At 37.0% G+C, this 25,453-nt stretch overlaps 3 protein-coding genes across 3 annotated transcripts; 2 read left to right on the top strand and 1 right to left on the bottom strand.

The window, feature by feature from the left end:
• Nucleotides 1-93: 93 nt before the first annotated feature.
• Nucleotides 94-4,479, top strand: LOC106662184 (death-associated protein 1). The gene is made up of 3 exons (XM_014386047.2): nt 94-229; nt 301-403; nt 3,796-4,479. Exons 1-3 carry the CDS (start codon nt 190-192, stop codon nt 3,947-3,949), a joined length of 297 nt encoding a protein of 98 aa, XP_014241533.1. The 5' UTR covers nt 94-189; the 3' UTR covers nt 3,950-4,479.
• Nucleotides 4,480-9,325: 4,846 nt separating this feature from the next.
• On the top strand, nt 9,326-14,473 carry LOC106662322 (nuclear inhibitor of protein phosphatase 1). The gene is made up of 6 exons (XM_014386345.2): nt 9,326-9,684; nt 9,757-9,817; nt 9,965-10,118; nt 10,191-10,411; nt 13,501-13,710; nt 13,939-14,473. The coding sequence occupies exons 1-6, from the start codon at nt 9,656-9,658 to the stop codon at nt 14,353-14,355; spliced, it is 1,092 nt and encodes a 363-aa protein (XP_014241831.1). The 5' UTR covers nt 9,326-9,655; the 3' UTR covers nt 14,356-14,473.
• A 4,285-nt stretch (nt 14,474-18,758) lies between these two features.
• Nucleotides 18,759-25,453, bottom strand: LOC106662363 (centrosomal protein of 104 kDa). The gene is made up of 16 exons (XM_014386419.2): nt 25,261-25,453; nt 24,472-24,636; nt 24,151-24,374; nt 23,942-24,095; nt 23,677-23,888; nt 23,471-23,607; nt 23,278-23,406; nt 20,753-20,861; nt 20,478-20,686; nt 20,281-20,418; nt 19,866-20,219; nt 19,685-19,813; nt 19,517-19,625; nt 19,326-19,458; nt 19,131-19,253; nt 18,759-18,945 (listed from the first exon to the last, which is right to left on the bottom strand). The coding sequence occupies exons 1-16, from the start codon at nt 25,298-25,300 to the stop codon at nt 18,896-18,898; spliced, it is 2,415 nt and encodes an 804-aa protein (XP_014241905.1). The 5' UTR covers nt 25,301-25,453; the 3' UTR covers nt 18,759-18,895.

Raw genomic sequence — 25,453 nt, 5'->3', positions numbered from 1 at the left:
AAAGTTATTAACAGTATACTCGCAAATTTTATAAATGAAACGATTTTTTTGTAATCGATTTTTATTGTTTTGTTTTTGGTGAGGCAGGGCCCAGGGTCAGCGAGTGTCGTCCCCCTACTACCTTCCACGTTCCCAATCATAACAACGAGTGATCATAGTGAGAACGGTGAAAACAAACTCACTCTGATAATGTCGGATAAGGAGCTCAAAGCGGGCCACCCTCCAGCTGGTAATGGATAATTGAAAAAAACAATATAACTTTTTAATTAATTATTTTTTTAACGATGATATCTTTTAAAGTCAAAGCTGGTGGGATGAGGATCACACAGCACAAGACGACCAAGACTTCGGACGTCAAGCTCAACGACGAAGAGATCAACAACCCACTGAAGATCCCACAGCCGTAAGATTAATTTTTATTGGCATAATTTTGCCGTTTAATTCATTTCAATACTTTAACATTTTTAGCTATTACGCAGTTGAATTAAAATAAAAAATAAAAATGGGAATTGAATGTTCAAGGACGCGTGTTTGCTTGCAACGCACGTTTTTGTTATATTTATCTGTCTGTTTGCACTTTACAGGAAAAACATTAGCCAAGAAGATCCGTATAGATAAATGTTTAACCTATTGAGTAACAGTTTTTTTTTTGGGCGTGATACAAGATATTTTTTCGATTATTTTTTCTGCCTTCCATATGTGATTTTTTTTTTTTTTAATACACTTCCTGTATGGACGATTTTGTTAGATTGAACAAATCGCTACAATATTTAAAAATATACACCAAGGAGGAAAAAAAAAGCAGCCACCATTAATATTTTTAAAACGTTATTTTAGAAAAAAAATCACTACCATGGAAAAAATTTCAGTCAAATCATTATTATCTTGATGAAGATGATGAAGACAACTTACCTTCAATAATACATTGATTTTAGGTGTAGTTTATTTTGGGAAGGCTAGTATACACTCGTAGACGAAACGGCGTGACTGTCTATAGGCAAATCACCGATTTCGTCTGTAGACAGTTCATTTATTTATTTATACATGGGTCAATGCCCATTACAACATCTACAATGATTTACAATGATAACTTATGCAATAGTTTTTTGACCTGATAAAAATTGTCATGGAACCAATCCATATTGAATTTGTTGCCTTTTATCATGAGCTGATTAATAGGACTCATTAACAGGTAGTTTGTAGAATGCATTTGGTAATAGAATACATAATAATTTCTCGAATTGAAACTAGGCACATTGAATTTTATCTTGGCAGTTCATCACAATTTATTGTCCCATTTAATAGCTCGTAAAGAAATCCCATGTCAAGTAGTTCATGTGTACATCAAAAGACAGCTTTCTGTAATATGACTTAATATGGCTGTAGCTTTATGTAATACCTAAATCTCTTGGTAATATAATACCAAAATTTCTTCCACTCTTTCTAGTGTAACACCTTCAATCTGATAGGTATAGTTAATTGTTTGTATTTCTACTGTATGTCATAACTTTATATTTCTGTACATTCAGGTACATTTTATTGTGGTGCCACCTGCGGCTTTGCTTGTTGTGCGGTTTTAATTTTTGAAAATTAATCTTAAACGTTGGTGGACAAGGAACCTTTTAGCTTACGGTCCTACATTTGGATTGGCTCTTCTGGAAAAATTAAAATTAGAGGATAGTTCAGGTTTAATAAATTTCGCATTGGTTAGCCACCATGGATTTTGAAAATATGCTACTTATGATTGGAAATAAAATATGCAAGCAAGAAACAAGATTCAGAGCAAACATTCCATTCTCTGTTTTTGATGTTCTGTAATATGTTTCAAGTTTTCCTTTCTAGCTGGGAGACCATAGACTTGTGATTTTTGTCTATAGGTAGTTGCAAAACAAGCGATTTGTTCCCAATTTGCCTTTATAAAAGACACTTAAGTGTCAAAAGAAGCAGCTGTTATGAAAACCTCTGTGAAGAGGTGCTACTTCCTTGAGCTGGGTTTCCACTGCGTGAAACTGTCTCACGCAACTGTTTTGCAAAACTTGTCTTGCGTTGTGGAGGCCTAGTTGGAACTGCAAAATTTTTGGCACGAGGATGTTATGGGGTGAGCTGACCGGCTGTTGGTTTTTTTTAGTACGCATCATTTCCGTGTAAACGCGCTTGTCATGAGTATGAGAATGGACCAGGAGGAATGCATTTGACTTGTCTGAATGTATCACAGCTACTGATTTTTGTGGGATGCTAAAGATATAACTCATAATAAAAAATAAAATAATAAAACCCAATTCAACGTTCATTTTTCTTTTGTATATCGCCATGATAGCAAACCCTGATGCAACCAGTTTGCGTAACATAAACGACATGCTTGCCTCGCACAACTAATGGCTCACATTGTTTCAATGTTAATCTGAGATGATGTTTCGTGAGTACTTCTCGCGTTTAGTTGCATGAGTGATTTTTTTTGCTCAGAGGAAACCCAGATTTAGAGACGTGTGCTTTAACTTCAACATCTTCGCTAGAATAAAAATGTTCCAGGCCTTATTGTAGTCTTGGGGCCATTAATTTTAAAACATGCCGGGTATAGATGGGGTTTAGAATGGCTGTACAAGTACTGAATGTAAAATGGAAGCTCTTTCCAGTTTCTGAAAGGAACCTTACAACCCTCAACGAAGAAGAGCAAGCTTCCATAGTGATCTTTGACTAAACCATTCCACCTAGCTCAATAGCTTCTCCAGAGTGTAAAAATGTTTTTTTTTTTTTTATTTATTTATTTTTATTTTTTATAATGGGTTTGGGGTTGGTGCAGAACCCCTCTTGCTTATAACCATACATTGTAAAATGCTCTATTCTTTATAAAACTGAGGACTTTCCTTGGCACTCTTCATGGATCTCATTTGGTATGAAACTAAGTGTACCAAAAAAGGGCTTATGGTTTACATTCATAAATGATATGTACTGATGTTGCCAGATGCAGTTCAAGAGGGTTTAGGTCGGGTCTGCGCTAGGCATTTAAAATGGAAGCTTTTTCCACTTGCTGGACAATAAATCTTGCAACTGTTAAGAAAACCAATATTCTAAATCATTTGGAAGTTTTTTCTGTTCTTCATTTTGAAACCCTAAATGATTTCCTCTTGACACTTCTAGGGTTATATTGTCTTCATTAGCTTTATAGTTTACAATGGGTCTTAGTGCTGGACATTAAAAAAAAAAAAAGAATGTAAAAATTGAACCTCTTTTTTTTCTGGAAGTTTGATCTTGCAACTATTAAGAAAAATCCAATGAAGAAATACAAGATTCATTGTTGATTTTTGTCTCTTAACCTCAACATCTCTGCTAGAGTAAAAACGTTCCAGGTCTTATTGCCTTAATCTAAGGGCCATTGATTTTATAAAATGCCAGATGCAGTTCAAGAGGGTTTAGGTTGGGTCTGCGCTGGGCATTTAAAATGGAAGCTTTTTCCACTTGGTGGACAATAAATCTTGCAACTGTTATGAAAACAGATATTTTTTTTCTGTTCTTCATTTCGAAGCCGTAAATACAGCTTTTTATTGTTACATTTAAAGTGTCAAAACGTGAAGGGTGGTCGCTTTTTCTCTCCCTTGGTGTATTGCAATTGTCAAAATTTAATTTGGCGATAGGACGAATTTATTTTATTTTCTCCTTGTTAAAAACTTGTGTGTCCTATTTATGTCATAGATCTCGGAATAACAATAAAAAATATATAGGCGTATTCATCCTTCATCTCATTAAAACGCAATTGAAAGATGATTTTTGTTGTTTAAAGTTGAGATTTTGTTATAGCACTGAAAAGACAGTGTCGATATCTGGAGCGCCGGTACGCGGAAATCAGGATTTCCCGGCGCAGGCGATTCAGAGCTTTCATCAGAAGCCGCAACCGAGCCACGAGCTGCAGCACACCACCCGTGCCAACATCATCCAACAACCCAAGAAGTGAACTGTAGCCTAGCATCGGATTTGAAAAAAAACCCCAAAAAAATACAAAACATCTTAACCATACAGAAAACCGACTCTCAAACATTCCAGGAAAAAGTAAATTTTAACATGTTAACGCAGTACAGTAAGCTTTATATATAACACTACCTTTTACATATATTATATTGTTTATATATTATATGTAATTTATTAAAAAGTATATTACACATAGGGTTTATTCATAAAGCAATCATACAGTTTACGTATATATATATTTTTTATTAAGTAAACGGGGTAAATTTAATTGGGAAAGACCTTTTTACAGTTTCGCTTGTTATTTTTCAAGATCCTAAATTTTAGAGACACTATTGTTCTATGCTTTCAATTAGCTATACAAGTTTATATTGATTTTTTTCTTTGACGGTGGAAGTATTTTATATTCTTTTTGTTTTTTAATATAAAAACATATTTGATTCTGTATTAAATATGTTGGCTAATAAAATATTTTAAGTTTGTTTTAATGTTAAGATATATATTCTTAAGTTGTTTTTTTTTAAATAGAAATAAGTGAAATATATAATTATATGGTTGATTATGTACTTATTTGTAAAATATATATTTGAGAGTACAAAATAGTTTTTTTTTTTTTTTTTTTTTTTTTTTAAATTAACCTTTTATAAAATCAATGTAGAAAGATGACAAACCTGACAAACATTGAGAAAAAAACAACTCAAACCCATAAAAATCATCTGACAAACCAAATCAGCAAGAAAAAGTGGATCAAGAATGATTGGAAACAATCGAGCTATAGACTTAACAAAAAGTTTTAACAATTTAAGCACAATCGGGTTTTTAGGCTGGTTGCACAGATCTTCGGTACATGATGAAATCTAATGGTTAGTCAAGACAAACAGAAAATCAAGCTGCACAGGCTCATGAACCTGTAAACCCTTAACGACAAATCTCTGTTAAGTTTGTAGCCGATCGTCACTGATCTTAGACTCGTGATAATAGCATTACAAAATTTTTGAATGAGCGTCAAGACAAACAGATTGATCGGAGATAGCAGGATGATTTTCACCGATCATTTTGCGAGACAAAGATAAGATGATCTAGTTAAAGGCTCATCACCTAAACAAGAAATCTCAGTTACGTTAGTAAGTCGATTGCCATTGATCACCTCCGTATTTTCACTGATATGTCTGTTACGACAAATTTCAGGCCAACTTCTGCAGTAGGACTACTGAGAACAAAGGTTTCACATTTTACGAATATATAAATATAATAACAAATAATACACATACCAAACATTAAATATGGCATCACATCAAAACAAAATTGTCAAGTTTGAGAGATGATGAAGCTGCTAGTTCCATTTACAGACCTGAACACAGTATTTCAGAAGTATGTTGTTCATTTAGTAAATTTAATTTTGTAATTAAAAAAAAAAAATGAATTGAGATCAAAAGGAGGGTAGTTTAGTATTGCATATTGTTCGTACCGTCTTATCTTAAAAAAATGTTTATGGAAGTATAAAGAGGTTGATAATTTAAAAATATATATATTGAAAAAAATATTTATTCGCAACACTTGTACAAATTTCTTGTTTGCTTAAGAATATACGAAAATAAAAAGAAATAATAAACATAATTTATCAAATTTACACGAAATGGGGGGGGGGAGTGCGCATCACTTTTTTACTGGGATTGTTCTCTGCTTCTCCAGCTCAGCCCTAAAAAGTACAATTTAAATATTAAATTTATGAATTAAAAAGAGACCAGTTTGGAAAAAAAAAAAAGTACTGAAATAAAGCACACCTCAATTGGGATGAAAAATCATCTTCAATGTTCTCATCATCCCAGTTGTCCTCCCAGATATTGATGTCGGTCTCATCCTCATCTTTTCCTGTCCAGTCTGAAAATTGTATATCGTTGAAGTATAACATTCCTTGTTATTTAGTACTTGTTAAAATATTATTGATAAATATTGTTTTAATTGTAAATACACTGATGAACAAATTTAACGCACCACTCAATTTATTTAATTTCAAATTCAATTCATTATATTTCTACATTAGTTACAGGTAATTAGGAATTATCATAGCCAAAATAAATAGTATACAATGCTTTGTATTTATTTATTTTTGTACTGATTAATCCCATTTGCCCAAAAAGTAGCATTATGCCCTTCCATTCTGCTATGCCTAAAGATCACTTTCAGTTCATCTTTATCCTTCGTTGATTTGATATTATTCTTATTCTTAAAACTTTTTCAATGGCTCCTGTCAGGCCATTCTATATGAGTATGACAGTGTCAGGGTACAGCCATTGCAATAGTAACAAGTAACCTGAGTGTAAAACACTACAATAGGAAGGATTCTTTGGCACTTGAGAGAAACAGGGCATAACACTATAAAACCAGGAAAGGGTCGACCTAGTCTACACTACTCGGATGAGAGAGACGATAGATACATCTGTAATCAGGCACTAAGAAACCACAGTATTACAGGAAAGAGATAAGAAATCTGATGACAAGTCTGAAATGTTTCAATTTCCTCCAGGACTGTAAGAAGGCTCAATGAAAATAACCTAAGGGTTCGGCACCCACCTCGTGAACCTCTTCTTACCACAGTTCAGAAAATGGCCAGGCTTCAATTCGCATGGAGATTGGGCATTGGAAGATTGGAGGTGAGTTCTCTTTACAGATGAGGTGAGAGTTGGCCTCGAATCTTCAGATGGGCGTAATTTCATATGTTTACGATTAGGGGTAAGGTAGCCCCATGCTCTATGGTTCCTCAGATGCCATTCTATGTTGATGTTCTGGGATGACATTTCCTTGGACGCTCGCACGGTTGTTGTGCGAAAAATATCTCTAACTTCATGGCGGTACTTACAAGACAAAATCAAAGGATATTAATGCCATTTGCTCCCCCACCCATACTACTGAGAGATTCTTACTAATACAGGATTATGCTAAGTCACTTACGTATTGTGCATGACTACCTAAATGGGTTAGAATTGAGAACTCTGTGTGGCTAGCTCAATGTCCAGATTTGGACCCAATCGAAAACATCTGGGACCAACTTAAGTGACTTGTACAACAGGGAAACCAAGTCTTAAAACCCTAGAAGAGTTGTAAACAGCTGTGGGATGTAAAAAAATGGGAAAGAATTCCTCATTATTTTACTCGAAATTTTTTTCAAGGAATGTAAAGACGTTTAACAGATGCTATTTGTACCAGAGATGATTACTGATGAATAATACAGAGATTACTCGATATTAAAGGGGTACAAAAGTTTTTAAAAACATTTTTGTTTGTGAATTTTTTGAATTCTGTTCTTTGCTCAATAAATGTTTTTGTAGAATTAAATAAAACTTTTTAAATGTTTTACAACCAAACCTATTTTTGGGCTACAAAAAAAAAGAAGAAAAAAATTTTGTTATTAAAAGTTAATAAATTCACCATTAAAAAGGATCTGTAGGGAAGCTAATTTTTTGTAAAAATAGATTTATTTTACTATTTTGAACCAAATTCAAGTCACAAACAATGTAAAATTTTTTATTTTTTTCACAAGACATCATTCCCCTGCCAACAAAATTAAAAATATTTAATTCAATATGCCATTCGATCCTCTGTTATGCTGCTCAGGTCCGAGGCTATGAAAGGTTTGAGCCGCTGGAAAAGATTCAACGCTTCTTCATAAGAAAGTTATTTGCCTTAACCAACACCTAATTACTTGTTATATATAGAGACCGGACTAGGCCAGTTGTACTTGTTTACATTGCAGCATACATACTATTTTTTATTACACATGTATACGCATATTAAAAATAATGAAACTCCCAGATTATCGCTTGTCAAAAATAGTTGCCCTTGAAATCATTAATCGTGATGTACTCTGGTTTAGAGTGTGGAATGACCTCTCTAATGTCCTGTCATGTGAACTCTTCTCGACACATACTGTAAACAATTTGCCCGCTATTTTACAGAAATACTTGTTAATTTAAAATTAGAATTTGTTTTTGCACTCCAGGGAAGAGTCTCGTCTACTTCACGTTTCTTATTTTACAGGCAGTTAGGTAGCAGCGCAGGTATGCTTAGCTTAATTACAGATAATTCGCAAGGATTGTCTTTGGGTGAACTTCGCTGGCTTTTCAATATCAGAGGTGATAATGGTGCCCCTTTTTGGACTGGGAAATGGATGGTGTTAGGGAGGATATTCATTTTTGGCGGAATGCACTATTTTGTCTGAAATATGTCGTTTACACTTGAATTATTCGGTAGTAGCAAAAGACCAGCTTAATGTTCTGTTTAAGTATAAGTTTAGGAATTTAATTAAATATGCTCAATATGCCTGGCACTACCGGCATGAATTAGTGGTGGAATTCAATTTCTAATTAATTTTTGTTTTTCTTTTATCTTCATTGCTTTCTTTAAATTTTGTTTTCCTTATTAAGTAGTTCTTACTTTTTCCTTTAATTGTAAAAAAAGGGCACTTTTGCTTTTTTTATATTATCCAGTGACCTCTGCCAGATGGATTTTCTTTTTCCATGCTGTATAATACTTTGTTTTTTTCTTATTTAATTGTTATGTACCATACAAATAATAATAAAGTATATTATTATTACTATTTTTTGTAAAAATGTTTGGCTGCCATCTTAACTTTTGGTCAAACATGCGGAGGAAGCTCGCCAACTACCCTATCATGGCACCGCTCAGACGGCGGAGGACTGTGGAATCCGGCTTCCTCGTTTCTTCCAGCCCTCCATTTAGACCATAGGTAAAACAGAGGTCATCAATGTACAACGTATTGCGTTACAGTTTATAGCAATTGAAAAAACTATAAGTCTTATCACTGAGCCTACTAAAAAACATCGAACTCAGTACAAGGAACTTTTGGTTCCTCAGGAAAGCCTCAATGAAACGAGGTAATTTTACTCTGATTCCGATGACCCGACATTTCCGAAGTATGGCATATCATACTGTTTCATACGCCTCGAGGTAGAGGCAAGCACGATCGACTGCTGATGCCAACGGAATCCCGATGATGAATGTAAATCCCTTTAGTCTCAACATACCAGGTCAAACGACCGTTTATCACGGACCGGATGGGTTATTTATTGCAAATAATGGAAATAACTCACTCTCAGCGGGAAATTCTTCGAACTCATCGTCCTCCTCCAAAAGACCCAAGTCGGTTTTTTTCTCCTCTGACTTCTTGTCCATGTCGAGAACTTGGAAAATTTGTAATCTCCTTAGAAGTAATTTAAATTATTATTATTTTAAAGATTTTGCCGTTCGAAAATTAAAGGACGACCACAGAGGTAATAGTCAGAAAACGCTTTGTTAAGAGAAACCTTGCCGTAACCTCCTTTTCTTAAATAATTTAGTGTGAAATGTGAAAAAATTCTAAAGGATAAAGAAATAAAAAATAGCAAATAAACAAAAAATTTATTTATTAACAAAAAATGTATTTAAATTTTAATTAGTAATAATTGTGGAAAGTTTATTGTTTTGGGTGTACACCGTGTCAACGGCGTAGACGCGAGTTTACCCAGACTGTTATACGTGTTATTTTGATTTGCTCTTTTTTAGGCTTTTTATGTTGATTTTTTGACCGAGGTTTTATACCCGGCTTTTGTGTTTAAAGTTGAAGTGAAAAGCCCGAAAGGACGGGAAATGCCTTAGTTTCAATTTAAAAAATTGTATTGAGGCTTTTTCCAAGATCATGGCGAACCACTACGATATACCGAAATGGTAAGCCGATACAGATATAGCCCGAATCTCCTATTGTAAATTGCTATTTACTGTGCTATTTCTGCTTTCCAGGGCTGGAAAACCACCCGTTGGAACTCATCTGGACGTTATGAAAGACGATAAACTAGTTCAGGTAATTATCTTTTCATTCCAGACTCAAAACTTTAGTTTTCAACAATGTAATATATTACAGTATTACATTTAAAAATACGCACTTTATTATTTTTAGAAATCTCGCTTTTCAAAATTTTTAATTCAGCCCTTTAAAATTTGTTTGTAGAAATTAATGCTCGATGAGAAAAAATGTTATTTGTTTGGGAGAAATCCTCAGATGAATGACTTCTGCTTGGATCATGCGTCTTGTTCAAGAGTCCACGCCGCATTCGTCTACCACAGCCATTTACAGCGAGCCTTCTTAGTCGATTTGGGAAGCAGTAAGTTTTTCATATCTTCACGTTTATTTATTTATTTATTTTTTTTAAAGTATTGTTATTTTTTTTCAATAGCACATGGCACTTTTATCGGAAGCCTTCGTCTTGAGGCGAACAAACCGACGCAACTCCCACCGAACGCCAGTTTCCACTTTGGCGCTTCGACGAGGGACTATGTTATGAGGGAGAGGCCGCAGGGCAACACTAGAAACGTAATAGACCAACTGGAAAGGGGAGAAGCCACATCTCAAGGCGCCGCCATGCTCGGGCTGACTGAAACCACTGCGGAACTAGATGTAAGTTGGAAAAAACAACCAATACTTGTGTATTGTCGTTTATTTCAAACTATACATTTTTAGAATTGCATTAATTACACACTACAATTATAATTATTTAAGACAGGGTAATATCAAGTACCCTCGACCCTCAGTTAGGCTAGTTGTATAATAGTGATGGAGAAATATCGAGTACTCCACCACCCTAAAGCGGGGAGCACACTTACCCGACGCTACCCAATGCCTTGGCTTGTTTTGATAGGGTGTACACATCTGATCGACATCAAGCGCACGCCACGTATAATCGCACAGCGTGTATAACAAATCAGTATCACAATCGCAACGCCTCTTTTGCTCTTAATGCATTATTATGAGCAAAACCATATAATAAATTGTTACTTAAATTTGATCTAATCAATAAATGATATTCCAGTGTTTTGAAATTTTCCTGCCTTACCATCATAAGTAAATAATTTGTATAAAAACTCATGAAGTTTTGATCTTGTTTCATTTGGTTTACATTAATGTAACCATGTTGTAATTAATAATATGAGAATAACAAAAAATATGAGTGTCCGGTACTGATGCTAATGACGAAAATGGTATAATTTTATAAGCAAAAACATGTAATAAGTTGTTAGCTAAATTTTATTAGCAAACCCGTGTAATAAATTTTAGTTACCTTTTATGTTCAAAACCTTGTAATAAATTGTTAATAAAATTTTTTGAACAAAACCATGTAATAAATCATTAGTTACATTTTATGAGCAAAACCATGAAATAAATTGTTAGTTACATTTTATTAGCCAAACGGGGTAATAATTTTATTAGCAAATCCATGTAATAAATCGTTAGTTAAATTCGTTTTATCAATAAATGATATTCCTGTGTTTGAATACATTTTCTGCTTAACCACCATAAGTGAATAATTTTTATAAAAACTCATGAAGTTTTGATCTTGTTTATGGTAATAACAAGAGTGTCCAGTTCTGATGCTACACGACAAAAATGGTATAATTTTATGAGCTAACACATGTAATAAATTGTTAGTTAAATTTTATTAACAAAACTGTAGTAAATTTTATGATCAAAACCTTGTAATACATTGCTAGTTATATTTTTTGAACAAAACCATATAACAAATTGTTAGTTAAATTTTATGAGCAAAACCATGAAATACATTGTTAGTTAAATTTTATTAGCCAAACCATGCAATAAAATTTAGTTAAATTATTAATAAATTATTAACAAAACCATGTAAAAAATGGTTAGTTAATTCTACTAGTTTTTGTGGTCCGCTTGACCAATTAATATCTTTCAATTAATTAAGGTTTTTAGTTGAGATAAAAAAGTGGGAAGTTAGTGCCCGAGTGGATCAAAGTCATGATAGCTCAAGTGGTAGAGTAGCGACGTATCTAGCCGAAGGTTGTGGGTTCGAATCCCGCTCGTGACATTGATTTTTTTATCTCAACTAATAACCTTAATTAATTGAAAGATTGTTAGTTAAATTCGTTCTATCAATAATGGTATTCCAGTGTTTTGGTATATTTTCTGCCGAGCCTTTGAAATAAAAAAAAAAAAAATGAAAATTCTTAAATTTTTGATCTTGCTTAATTTGGTTTATAATAAAACAAGTATGTTGTAATTAATATAATGACAATAATACAAATAGTTTGAAATAAAAATATGTGTACGGTTCTTTTGTTTTCGACTGTACTCGATACTACTTGATGAAAATCTGGACAGTAGGGAACTTGGTTGCATCGCGTAGAATAGGACAGTGTTGCACGGCATCGGGCAGATGTGCACAGGGGTAATACAATCTGACATTGGATTTGCGTTGGGTGGCGTCGGGCCATGTTGAGTAGCATTACATTAGTTAAGCTGTTCAACGATTCTTGGAGGCGGCGAATGAAGTCTAGCCCGTCACTTTATCATGTCCTATAAGTGTTCTGTGGAATTCATGTCAGGAGAACATGCTGGCCAATTCATTGTTGTTACAAGTGGAAAATAAGAAGAAGAAAACCTTTTTTTGCACTGGGATGACAGGATTCTGACGGAAATGAGGGTGCCATCAACAAGGTTGAGCGAAGCCAGCAAAAGGACAAAGACACGCGGGCGGTCTTTAGAAGCAGAAGGAGGCCCAGCCTGGGCTCAGTTGGGACATCGTTTGAGGAGTGGGGCCTGCCGGCAAGAATAGGCTTGGCTCAGGCTTGAATGCATAGGTGTGGACGAGTTGGACGAAAAAGAAGAAAAAGGATTTAATTTATTTTAATCTGGGGACTTTTCTTTTTGCCGTTGTGGAGCAGAGAGTTTGTGAATGGGAAAGAACCAAGCTGTGATGGGAGGAAAGGAGCAAGATGAAGTTCGGACTTTTATTTTATTTACACAATTTTTTTTTAATATAGGTAATTTAATTTAATGAAATTAATTAATTAATTAATTTATTTATTTTCAATTTCACTCTGAAAGTTCACTTTTTCCCAAAAAGAGAAAAATAATGTGGCGCCCCATTATTATTATTATTTATCTATTTATTTATTTTAATTATTTTTTGAGAAAAGAAATAGCCACAGAAAAATCTCCTCTGACACCGATGTACCTGAAGACCGTCGATTGTCATCAATCCGAGGAGGAACTGGTAACTTATGGTAATCCTTACATCCTCCAAGTAATGATTGACAATTCGAGCTATGTTTGGTCGAGCATTAACACAAAATTGTCCCCAATAAATGAAGCACATCGACCACAGCATAAAAAACAACTTATAAGACGAATAAAAGAAAAATTAATTATTTTTTACTCAAATTTATTGCTTCATCAAAGAAAACAATTTAAAAAAACAACTCTCTCAACAAGTTGGCACTGGGAAGGATGAAATTGAACTGATTTTATTTATTTTTAATCTAAAGAGTAAAAAAAGATTACTCACACTATAAAGGTAAACAACACATTAATGTTGTACTCATGTTTTAAGTAAAACTATTAATAGTTATACCTAGTTATTATGGAAAATAAATAAATAAAGTGCCCAGTTTTTGTCTTTGTGTGTACATGCAATTTAACACCAATCTAATTATTTTGCTTTTTTTTTTTTTTTTTTTTTAAAGAATTTGACTGAATTCAATACAGCACACAATCGGCGAATAAGTATGCTTGGCATCGGGGAAGAAGTGGATTCGGCTTCGACTTCGAGGTCTAAGAAGAAACGGAGATCGGTTACTTTTAATGAAGATCAGGAAGTCATAAATCCTGAAGATGTGGACCCGACTGTCGGACGATTTAGAAATATGGTTCACACCACTGTCATCCCTGGAAAGGTATTTTTTTTATTCAGTATTTCATGCAGGTGGTTGAACCTGAATTTAGGTTGTTACTGATGGTTGGCAATAACTAAATTTTAATATTTAAATTAAATCAATATTTAAAATAAACAGCATGATTGCCTATAAAAAAGTTTTATATCAACAAGGTCGAAAAAAAAGAGAACAATTATTATATAATTATATAATAATATAAATTAAATTAGGAATAATTGTTTTCTCTAGCGCCAGCGTTTAGATGGAATTGGGGTGACATCAGGTTTGACATCTGACGATAAGCAAATGGGCAGTGGTCTTCACCTTCACCCAAAGCATCTGCAGTCACCATCCGGTGCAGGTACTTCTCTGTACGGCGATCTCCTCCCGCATTCCCACACCCACCTGGATGCGGAACGGGGCAACAATCCCATTCTCAGTTCAGTGCTCGCTTCGAGGTTGGGCATCTCACTGCCGGACCCGGCTCCCGACATCGACCTCGCGCCTAGCAGGAAGGAAGAGAGCGAAGAACCCCCGTTACCTCAAATCCCAGTTCCGCCGCCTGCTCCTAACCCCTCCTCGACCTCGGCCACCCCGTCGAAGAAGATCTACGCCAAAGAAGCGTGGCCGGGAAAGAAGAACTTTACTTCACTCCTTATTGTTTGAATTGATTTCAGGGGGGAATTTAAGGAAGGCAAAAAATGCAATGATCGTGATTTCTTATTTTTTTTACATGTTGTAAGTTTTAAGGTTAAATAATAGAAAATGCTGTATTATATTCACATTCTTAGTTTATTTCTGAACACATCTCCTTTTTTCAGTTTTAGTTTTCCTCATTGAGTCTAGTTTTTCAGTTTTGAGAAATTCTTATCAAGATTTGAACTTTTTTTAAAAAATCTGTGCCTAAGAATAAGCATAGTGCCATCAACCTGAATGCTGGCAATTTAAATAATAAAATAGGTAAAATAGCATGATAAGTGTTGTAAATTAAATTCTACTGTTTAGCATAGAGAAACTTATTTGCGTCATTGGGTTTTATAATCTACTAAGGAAATTGAGCTATGTTAGGAAAAAGATTAAATTAACATAATAGCAAATTAAGAATTGTTAACTATTTCAAACATGTAAACATTTTCTTCTTAGACGGAGGAAATTTTGAAAATCATAAGCTATTTTATTGGCTATTGTCCATTAAATTACTTATAAAAAGTTACTAAACCAGACAGGTGGTTGAACCTGGTTACCACAACTTTAAAAGAAACTGTGGTAGCCGAGTGGTTAGGGTGTCCTACTTGTATTTTGCCATGCTAGCAGTCCTGGGCACAAATCTTGGCAGCCCGTGGATTTTTAACTAATAATAGTATGAAGTATTATAAAGTGGTTTGACTCCTCGTCCGTGGCACCCACATTGGACATTAAGCCCACCTATTTGACGAGAATTTTGTTACCTTACTTTTCTTCTTCATCGGAGGAAATTAAAAAAAAAATCCATTTCATTGAACAATGCCCTTTCAAATACCGTTAAAAGTTAATAAACAAGACAGGCAGTTGAACTTGGATACCACAACTTAGTAATGGGTTGAACATTGGTCGTTCTGATCAAAGATGGTCTGCCTGTTTAATGTTTTGATTTGACATCCATTAATTTCACAAACTGAAGATGGCAAAAACAAAATGTTTCAAATAATGACACAAGGAAAAATGTGATATATAGAAACTGTTGTGAAGTTTGTAAGGTGATGAACCTGTAACTTGATCTACAATCACCCAGGTCTAACTATAGTCACCGTTTTGTCTCCCAAATGTATTGGGTGTCAACCGTGTATGGCCTATTCTGAGTTGGGTGATAAAGATGTCCGACTCATAACCTCGTGGGTCTGTTGTTAACGTTAAAAAAAGACAAAACTTTTTCAGGCCGTCTATACTTTTCAAGAAAACTGATAACCAAATTTTAAACTCTTTGGCTGTTTTCTTTTTAGGTAGACGCCAGCTTTCAATTTTTGTTAGAGGGTATTCTTTGATAATTTTTTTCTGGATATTTATTTTCGCCCGTTTATTCGATACCGATTTTTAGAAATCTATCGGCCAAGTTGCTCCTTATCCATCAGCACCGCGGACCGGGCCTATGCTGATCCTTGAGGCCAGATATTCACGGTCAGGCGGATCGTCGAGATCGAATCTCTGCCTTTTATCGCCGTCCGTTTTGAGGCTTCATCCGGGGAAATCAGCGGGCCGAAGAGGGAAAACGACGAAATTCAACGACCGGAGAAAAAACAACATCTAAACTGCCGTAATCGTGGCGAAACGCTTTGGTCCACGGGGATGAGGCGAAGGAATATCGTAAAATGGCCCTCCCTCATCTGACCCACTTGGCAAGAAAATTGACCTAGAAACCATCTATTTGCTTGATCATCTCTGATTCTTCTTAACCTGTGGTTCATTTAATGCCTGCTTCTGAGGTGATGACACCTTATAAAAGGATACAGCTGAAAAATCGACAGACGATGGAGCCCCTAAATTCGTATTTCATAGACAAAACCAGATGACCTTTGGTGGTTAGTCAACAAATCCATTGAGTCTTCTTCTAATGCATCGTCTCAAAATAGGACACAACCGCCAGAATATAACACAGACCGTCTGATAAAGATGGTGTTGTAAAGCGCCTGATAGACAAAACCAGCGAGAATAGGCGGACCATTATTGAATTCGATGAAGCTACAACTGCATGAAACAAAAGGAAAACGCTTTGAAAGCATTGTTTTCAGAATAAGTAGTAATAAGTTTAGTCTAGAATTGTGAAGTATTCTATCGATGTCAGTTGATAGTGTCCGATCATCTTGGGCCGCCAATTCTCCCTGGTTTTGGCTGTCAGATGATGGTTCAGTGGTTGGCCAATGTTCCATTAACTGTCTTCTTCTGAAGGCTCATAATAGGACACAACCTACAGAATAGAACACAAACCAACCAATTTGAAATTATCATTGAGCCGAAAAGCACCTAACGAACAAAACCAGATAGAATAAACGTTTCAAGGAAGACAGTGGCCGCAAAGGGTTAGGCGTTGACACGGCGCTCACTCTGTAAGGTAAAGGTCCCAGGTTCGAATTAAAAAAAAAAGTAAAACATCGAGGGTTTATGTGACCTCTGCTGTAGCGAACAGAGATAAAAGGTGTTTTAAGACAAAACATAACATGAAAGTATCAGACCAATGCTCAGAGATGAGCCATGGGGGCATAATTTCCATAAGAGACACTAATTAATAATCTCCATCCATTGAAGATGTGGAAATGAAAACGCCAAAACGTATTTACAGGCAAAAACAGCGAGAATCGGCGGACCAGGATGATCAGACACCATCCAGCTGGCACAAACACAATATTTCACAATTTTAGACTAATCTTAAGAGAACGACAAATTCAACATATATACAAAATGTTTACTTCGTATAATATTTACAGATGTAAATATCAAATGTAATAAAAAAAAAAAGCTTTTGCTTCCACCTATTATAGCCGGTTTTGGCTGTCGAATGATCTTCAGTAAAACCAGCGAGAATAGATGAACTTCTACCACAAGAATGGGACAGTAGGAAAACAGTTTTTAAAAAGGTTTATTTCAGAACTGACAGTTTAATATATCATTGTGAGACAAGATGAGGTCTGATGGATGGCTGCCTGGCTTGGTATTATCCGATCAACCTGGTTCGCCTTCGGTTGATTTTGGATTTTGAGTGATTAGTCAACGGTCCATTAAATGTTTTCTTCAGATGTCAGATATCTCATAAAATGAGACAACAGGCAGAATAACACACAGACCAACCAATGAAGGCGGAGCCGAAAAGCGTCTGATACCGGTGAGAATAAGCAGACCATGATTCGTCGATGAACTACAACCACAGCCATGAAACATCAGGAAAACAGTTTTAAAAATATTAATTATTCGGAGATCGTGAGATGCGGTCTGGTGTGACTAAACACCACACAAAAGTATTAATGTCAGGACAGATAGTCCTATGTTTAGTCTAGAATTATGGCGGTGTCAGTTTGATAGCCTCCGATCATCCTGGCCCGCCTATTCTTGCTGATTTACCTGTAGATGCGTTTTGGCATTTTCATTTCCACATCTTCAGTGGATAGCAGTTATTACTTAAGCCTGTTATGGAAATTATATCTCCCATGGCTCATCTCTGGGCAAAGGCCCGACCTATTTTTTTTTTTAATTAATTTACTTTTTTACGAGGGTTCGCAACATCAGAGGTTATATCAACCCTCGGTGTGCCGGTGTTTTTGAAAAAAAGCCCATTTGCAAGTATGTCGGGTTCGAATGCAGGGTCGCTGGATTCGAACCCGGGACCTTTACCTTACAGCGATGAGCTCCGAGTCAACGCCTAAACCGTTGCGGCCACCGACGCCCCTAAAATTTTATTACTTTATATATTCTAATTAAATACGAAAGAAAGACGAATTTTTTGAATTTGTCATTTTTCCTTTTGGTCTTACACTGCCAACAGTGGCTTTTATGACAGTAATACTGATTAATAATATATTAATACAAACAAAATAAATATGGTCAATATTTTAAAAATCGCTTTTCAATGCTGATTTCCAACTGAAATTTCGTTTTAACTTCACTTGTTATAAATTTTTAAAGATTGGCCAATTTCCTTGGTTATTTTAGTATCATCAGACTGTATGGAACTTTGTCCCTTGCTTACAGCTTTGTGACAAAACGGAACTTAACACAGTTCTCTCGGGGCCAAAAGGGAAAAAAGGGCTTCCAAGAGTAATAAACGTTGGCGGGGCAATTTAACGGATTGTTAGCCTCGTTTCCTGCCTTTCCTCTTTTTCGACTTCCGCCCCCCCCCCCTGGAAAAATAAGGAATAGCACGAAATCTCATCTAACAAACAAAGGTCCATAGATTTTTCTGCTCAAGCAGATGGAGGGGAGGGGTGGCGGAGAAGGAGAGTGAAATCTGGCCTGAACGCATTGAGAAATTTGGAAAATAGAAAGTAGATTTGTAGACAGGTCTGAAATCGGATTGGGAATTCGAAAATTGGAGTATCACAATATCAGTTTGAACTTTTTATTAACAATAAATATAATTTTGAGTATATTCGAATGTTGTTTTTTGTGTGGCAGTCAGCCACGGTTTTTAGTTGTTCGTGAACTTTTTAAATTTTGGAGGTTTACTCTTTTAGAGAAGACCTTAACTGAAATTCAGATTCGCAGCGATTGAATCTCTTGGTGTCGACGAACCTGAAATTTAAAAATAGTTAATAAACATTCCCTTACAATCTTCAATTCGATTATGCATAAACATGTTTGATGATCATCTCAGATGATCTGCTGAAGATGTAATGTAGACGAATATGGTAGATCAAATGGCCTAATTTTTTTCCTTAGTTGGGAAATATTAAATGTTCATGTTTTTAATCATTTACCTGATCTTAGTATGAATTTGGCTCTAGGGTGCTTGGGGCAAGTTTTTCCGTCTAGGAGGTGGTTCCTCCAGGACAAGTCTGTGTTTTCAACTGGCGTCTTGCAGAACGGACACCTGTTGATGCCTTGAAAATAAAAAAGGGGATTTTGAGAAGAAACTTTTATGCCGATATTTTAATTTTCAAAATCCTATGTACCTTGGCACTCGACGAGGTGTTCCTCGAAGTTTTCCTTTTCGACCGCTTCGGTACAATTGTCGCACGGCCTGTAGAGTTCTTTCAGGTCGCAGTCTTTTAGTAGATGGTTGTGGATCCCCGTGCACTCGACCACCTGGAGAAAATCGATGATGTAAAACGTAACGGCGTTATGACAAAACTTTCTCAAATACCTCTTGACAGTGGGTGCACCGGGTCAAGAGTGGGCAGTATTTCCAGTAATGGATGTTCAGCCCCTCTTCGGTCAAATGCTCGCAGGTTTGAAAGCAGAAAATGCAGTGCCTGTCCAAGTAGAAAATTTCATGAAAAATTACCGACAACAACAGAGTTAAAATACTCACTTGTTATTGCCAGGAAGGGAATTGGGAGTTTCTACGTTCTGATCGACTTCGGGACTCTCGCTCATGTTGGCTGCGTAAGAACTCACTGAGGATTTTATGTGTTGTCTCGTTTCCCGATTTAGGTCCATCCTTGAAAAGGCGAAACGTGAGGAGACGGTCTGAGTCAAAGATCGTGTTTTACCTTTTGACTTCGAGATCTATCTTGTCGAATTCTTTCATCAGTTGTCTGTACAGGAGGTTCCTTCTTGTGATGTCGTCGTCTGGAGGAAGTTGCTTTCTCACAAGGCGAGGGTTGACCCTGTAAACGAGTATGAGAACCCTTTCAGCGACCTTCCTCACGGCCTCGGCCGGATGGTGGAGCCCGGACGCGCCGAATTCGGCAAGAGTGCGGGCAGTCATCCCGCTAGCTTTGTCAGTCGAAATCCCGATGCTGAGGATGAGCTGCTCTACCATTTCGAGCTTTGAGAGAGCCAGCCTGGGGTGTGTGGAGGCCGTGAGAGCACGCGTCAGATGAACTGGAATGATGTTAAGCTTCCTTAACAAACAAACATAAAGTTAATAGAGTCGAAGATGAAACTCATCCTCCTAGTAGCTACCTAAGTTGTGGAGAATGCGCCATAGTGAGGATGGTGTGGACGGCTAGGTTGTGCACTCTGGGGGTTGGATCGCCGGATTTGGAAAACAGCTCAGGGAGAAGTTTGTCAACCGAGCGACCCAATTCTGAAGTAGTCACCCTGAAAGTAAAAACCTTGTTGTTAACCAACACAACACACAACAATTAAAAACCAATTACCTTGGCCCGGTGTATCTACTGAATAGTTGAGTGACAAGACTGGAAGCGACTGTGTAGACGGAAAGCACTTTGTCCCTGATGGCTCGGTGAAGAAGGAAAGTGGCCGCTCTGAATATCTTATTCGTTGTTTCCTGGCTTTCCAGAATACATTCTAGATCTCTCAAACCGTCCTCCTTGTCCACGTACTGCCTCGAATAAAACTTTTCAACCTACGAACACGATTTAAAATACACTTTTCATGTATTTTGCCTCTAAAATGTATTATTCTGGCTTACAAGTGCGATGCCAAATACTGAAATGGGAAGCGAGGCCTGTTTCTTTTCTCTCTCGTTCATCTTGAGGCAATTGGGGTTAATGTTGGTTGTTGTCTCCTTCACCGTGACGCTGCGAGTTAAACAAATAATGTAACTGTTTTGGGGGCTGAATTAATTATCGTGTAAAATATTTATTTAAAAAAATTAATTAACCGACATAAACTTCAACGGTTCCACACATTCTCCCACTGTGATACAATCTCTCTTTGTAATAATTGGGAGACCTTCACGAAGATTCAGCGTCACTTTAAAAGTTAACTTTTATAATAGGTAATTTTAAAGAAAAAGGTTATCTAAAGTGTATTTTCTGTATTCAAAGCCCACAAATGATAGAACCATCATCCATCTTCTGAAGATTTGGCCTAACAGGTTGTCCTTTTCATACAACCTCTGACCTGTCCTTCTGTACAGTATTTTATACAATTATTGTTGGCCAGAACAGATTAGCCTGTCCATTTATTGGAGGACAGTACACAGAAGAGAGTTCTATTACCATTAGCGGAGGACAAAAGACAGATTTCTGTTCTTTAATTATTGTATAACAGGACAGTGTGCTCTGTTGAAAATATTGTATGACAGAACAGAATACTCTATCTAATTAGTGGAAAAGACATAAGAGATTTATATGTACAATTTTTACAGAACCGAACATAGAGCTTTGTTTTTCAATTATTGTTTGACAACAGAGTGCCCTGTCAAATTATTGGAGGAGATTATTCAGAAGATTCTTTGTTCAATTAGTAGATAGTATACAGATCTATATTCCTTGATTATTGTAGAACAGACCAGTATGCTCTGTTCAAATTATTGTATGACAGAATCTGTCCAATGTCCAATTAGTGGTGGCCAGAAGACAAATTTTTGTTCTTCAATTATTGTATTACAACAGTGGGTTCTGTTTAAATACTGTAGCCCAGAGCAGAGGGCTCTGTCAAATTAGTGGAAAACAGAAAACAAAAGAGAGGTCTCCATTCAATTATTGTTTGATAGTACAGAATGCCTTGCTCAATTATTGTATGACAGGACGGAGTTCACTGTACAGTTATTGTAGGCCATAACAAAGTTTTCTGTAAAATTAGTGGAGGAGAGAAAACAAAAGAGAGATCTCTATTCAGTTATTGTAGGGCAGAACATATATCTCTGTTCTTCAATTATTCGATGACACAAGAATAAACTCTGTTCGCTATTTATATGACCGTGCTCTAGCCAATTAATGGTGGACAGAAGAAAGAACACAGATCTCTCTCTCTCTCTCTCTCTCTCTGCTCTTCAATTATCGTATGACAGAGCAGAGTGGACTGTACAATTATTCCAGGAGAGAAACAGAGTGCTCTGTCCAATAGTGGTGGATAGAAGAGAGAATACAGATATCCCTCACTCACTCTCTTTCTCTCTCTGTCTCTCTCTCTCTCTCTCTCTCTCTCCTCTCTCTCTCTCTTATCTTCAATTATAGTATGAGAGGAGTTCTGGGCCCAGAAAGTCCATGTAGGCCCCCTTTTTGGCCAACATGTCAACCTTTTCGTTGCCTCTATGCCCCGAATGTCCAGGGACCCATGCCAGGGTCTGCTGACTTCCATGCAGTTCCAAACACTATGCCTTCGCCTAGCATGAGGCTAGGGCCCTAAGTGCTGCGTGGCTGTCAGAGTCTTTCTTACGGGAATATATTCCTAGCCTTTTTATTTCCCTGGCTCAGTGTTCAATCGCTATGATTTCAGACTGGAAAACTAGCATATTTACCTAGGTTTACAGACAGTTCGGTCTTGGGGTTTATCCCGAAGAACCCAGCTCCCGTCCAATAGTGGATGACAGGAGACAGAAATGAGTTCTCGGTTCAATTATTGTATGACAGAACAGAGTAGGCTGTCTATTTATTAGAAGACGGTATACAGAAGAGAGTTCTCTGTCCAATTCTTGGTGGGCAAAAAACAAACTCTCTCTCTCTCTGCTCTTCAATTATTGTATAACAGGAGATTGTGCTCCGTCCAGTTACTGAAGGTCAAAATATAAGTTTTGCTTTCCAATCAGTGGAGAACAGAAGACAGAACATAGAGTTCAAACTTTAAATGACAGAACAGTGTAGTTTGTTGACATTATTGTATATGAGAATAGAATGCCCTGTCCAATTAGTGAAAGATTGAAAATAGAAGAGAGTTTTCTGTACAATTATCGTATGAAAGAACGGTCAGTTATATTCTGTCAGAAAAGAGGTCATGTTTAATTCTTTTGGGACTATGTTCAGAACGTTTGTCCATCGTGATTTAAACCTTGCTTTCTTGTTTAATCAAATACTTCTGCACTGATCTGCATATTATCAAGCTAAATCTAAAAATTGTAAATGTGCTGTTTATTGAGATGCATAAAATAGATAAAGTGTAAAGATGTAGACAGTTGATACTGACAGTTTATACGTCCTACAATAATTTAAAAAAAGGCTATTCGGAATAGCGGAAATGACAATTGATTTTGATGGTAATTTTGCTATTCACCTTCTTTGCGCAGCAGGAATTATACGCTCATCGTAGGCTTCGTAACTGGACGGGGATGCGGTCGGTTGCTTCTTCTTTTTCAGGCTGCCTGTCCTGATCGGCTGGACAATCGTCGCTCCTTTGGATATCCTTCGAGGGAGATAATTATCTAATTAATATAAGACGGACATATTATAGATGTTCTCGTACTTACACTGGAGCGTAATGGAGCGGGGAAACTGGCGTGTTTTGGCTTTCTTGAACAGGCACGTCTGGCGTTTTGACCTCTTCGCTGAGGGTTGTGTTCGAATCGGTGATGTCGGAACCCGGGGCGTCGTTTTTCGCAAGGGCCTTTTCAGTAAGAAAAACAATGAAAATTAAAAAGCCTAGGCCTATTGAATGTATCCAAGATGCACTTACGCCGGATTCTTCGAGCAAGTCTGTGACACAGAGGGAGGCGTAGGTTTCACTCCTCAGCATGTCCATCTGTTCTTTTTTCTTGTTCGCCTTGGCGTAGTCTTCGTTCGCAATCGCTTGGAATTTACCCACTTCGAGACGGCCCAACTTCTCTCCGACAGTCCTTAGGGTGAGCATCGCGGATTTGAGCCTCGCCGCGTATCTGAACCGCTCACCTATACCAAACAAATCTATAGTACAAGAGACGAAGGAAACGCGTCTGGATCACCTTTGACAGCTTCGGACTTTCGACATTCCATCTGCCGGATGATCCTCGCCACGTCTCTATCAACGTACATGTCGAAAGACAGGTCGTCGAAAATAGACGCCTCAGTCGCTTCTTCCTTGTCTTCGCCGAGGATCTGTACCGCAACCAGCCCGACCTAGTTTCTTGAATTTTTAGCAAAGCCAGAATTATTCTCAACCGCTTAGACATACCTGGTTATGCACGTTAAGTTCGTTTTCGTGGTTCGATAGAAGGGTGAGCTTTATGTGGGATGATTTGGCAGAGGACGGCGGTATCGTTACAGATTTGAGCTCTCTACTTTTGTGCGATGAGGATCGGTTATCCCCTAGTATGACATATCCTAGGTAGTCGAACGGGAGGCTCGATATAGGAGATTCGGACGACGACGACGACGACCACAGCTCAATCCTATCAGCTGAAAATAAATCGTAGATAAACCAATAATTTGTTCGTTTCTGATCATCCCAGGCCTTCAAACTACCAAAGTGCGGATAGTTGTTCGTAACACTCACGTATCATGAACTGATGGGCCAAAATCTGCACTTGGGTCAGGAACACGGGTTTTTCAAGCTTGAGAATCAAGTCCTGGGGATAACTCGGGTCCTTCTGGCTCTGCCAACCGCGTACCGTCGGCCCTTGGGTGTCAAGCTCCGAACACCTGAACTTTTCATCCTCGCCTGAAATGAAAATCCAATAATAAAACCTAAATCTTATATAATTGTAAAACAGTGTTCTTTATTTTCTCGTATGAAATATTAAAGTTTACTTTTCAAAACTACTCGTCTCACTTTAATTAAGGAGAATTGGATTCGTTAAACATGCCTTGTGTGGAACGCAGTCTGTTAATTTACGGTTTACGCCAGCCGAGGCGTAAAATATTTATAAGCATGTTACCCATAACATAAGATAATATGCCATTAAATTTTAAATCTGATTTTCCAGACTCCGCCTTTCTGAAGCCCAAAAGATCCATCAAATTTACCATTGTTCTGGAGTTTTTTCTGTATAAACTCTTTAGACAAGCAGGATACTGAGTATTTTTGCAATTTATGGGACAGTTTAGTATAAAAGGCTGAACGTTAATGGACCTCGGATTAACAGGTAGTAACAATAAGAACAATGAAGTTCCATCGTAGCGCGTAGTGTTAATTGAGGTCACGATTAATAACTCGTTAAGAAAATTTTCTAAAAGGCCAACGCATGCAGTTCTTAAACCTCGAGCGGAAATATCAAATCCATTCCAGGAATAAAAATGTTCCATTTTGGTCGTTCATTGGGCGTAACCCGACGCGAATACTCACTCGTGGCATAGATGGTCTTGAATGGTATTTTTCTCGGCATTTCCGGACTTATCACATTTCAGAAGGAGATCTTTCGGGAACTTCGGGTCTCCTGGATCCCGTCGCCGCCGTAGGGTTCCGGGAAGGTTCTAGGTACCGGGCGCAGGCTCGCGGGGGCAGGATCGATAAAACCGACCGCTTTTAATTTACGGGA

The sequence above is a fragment of the Cimex lectularius genome, unplaced genomic scaffold, assembly GCF_000648675.2.
Source record: "Cimex lectularius strain Harlan isolate CLEC.00 unplaced genomic scaffold, Clec_2.1 scaffold3, whole genome shotgun sequence".
Lineage (NCBI taxonomy): Eukaryota > Metazoa > Arthropoda > Insecta > Hemiptera > Cimicidae > Cimex > Cimex lectularius.
The sequence above is the reverse complement of the archived record's forward strand: the minus strand, read 5'-3'. Positions and strand labels throughout refer to the sequence as shown.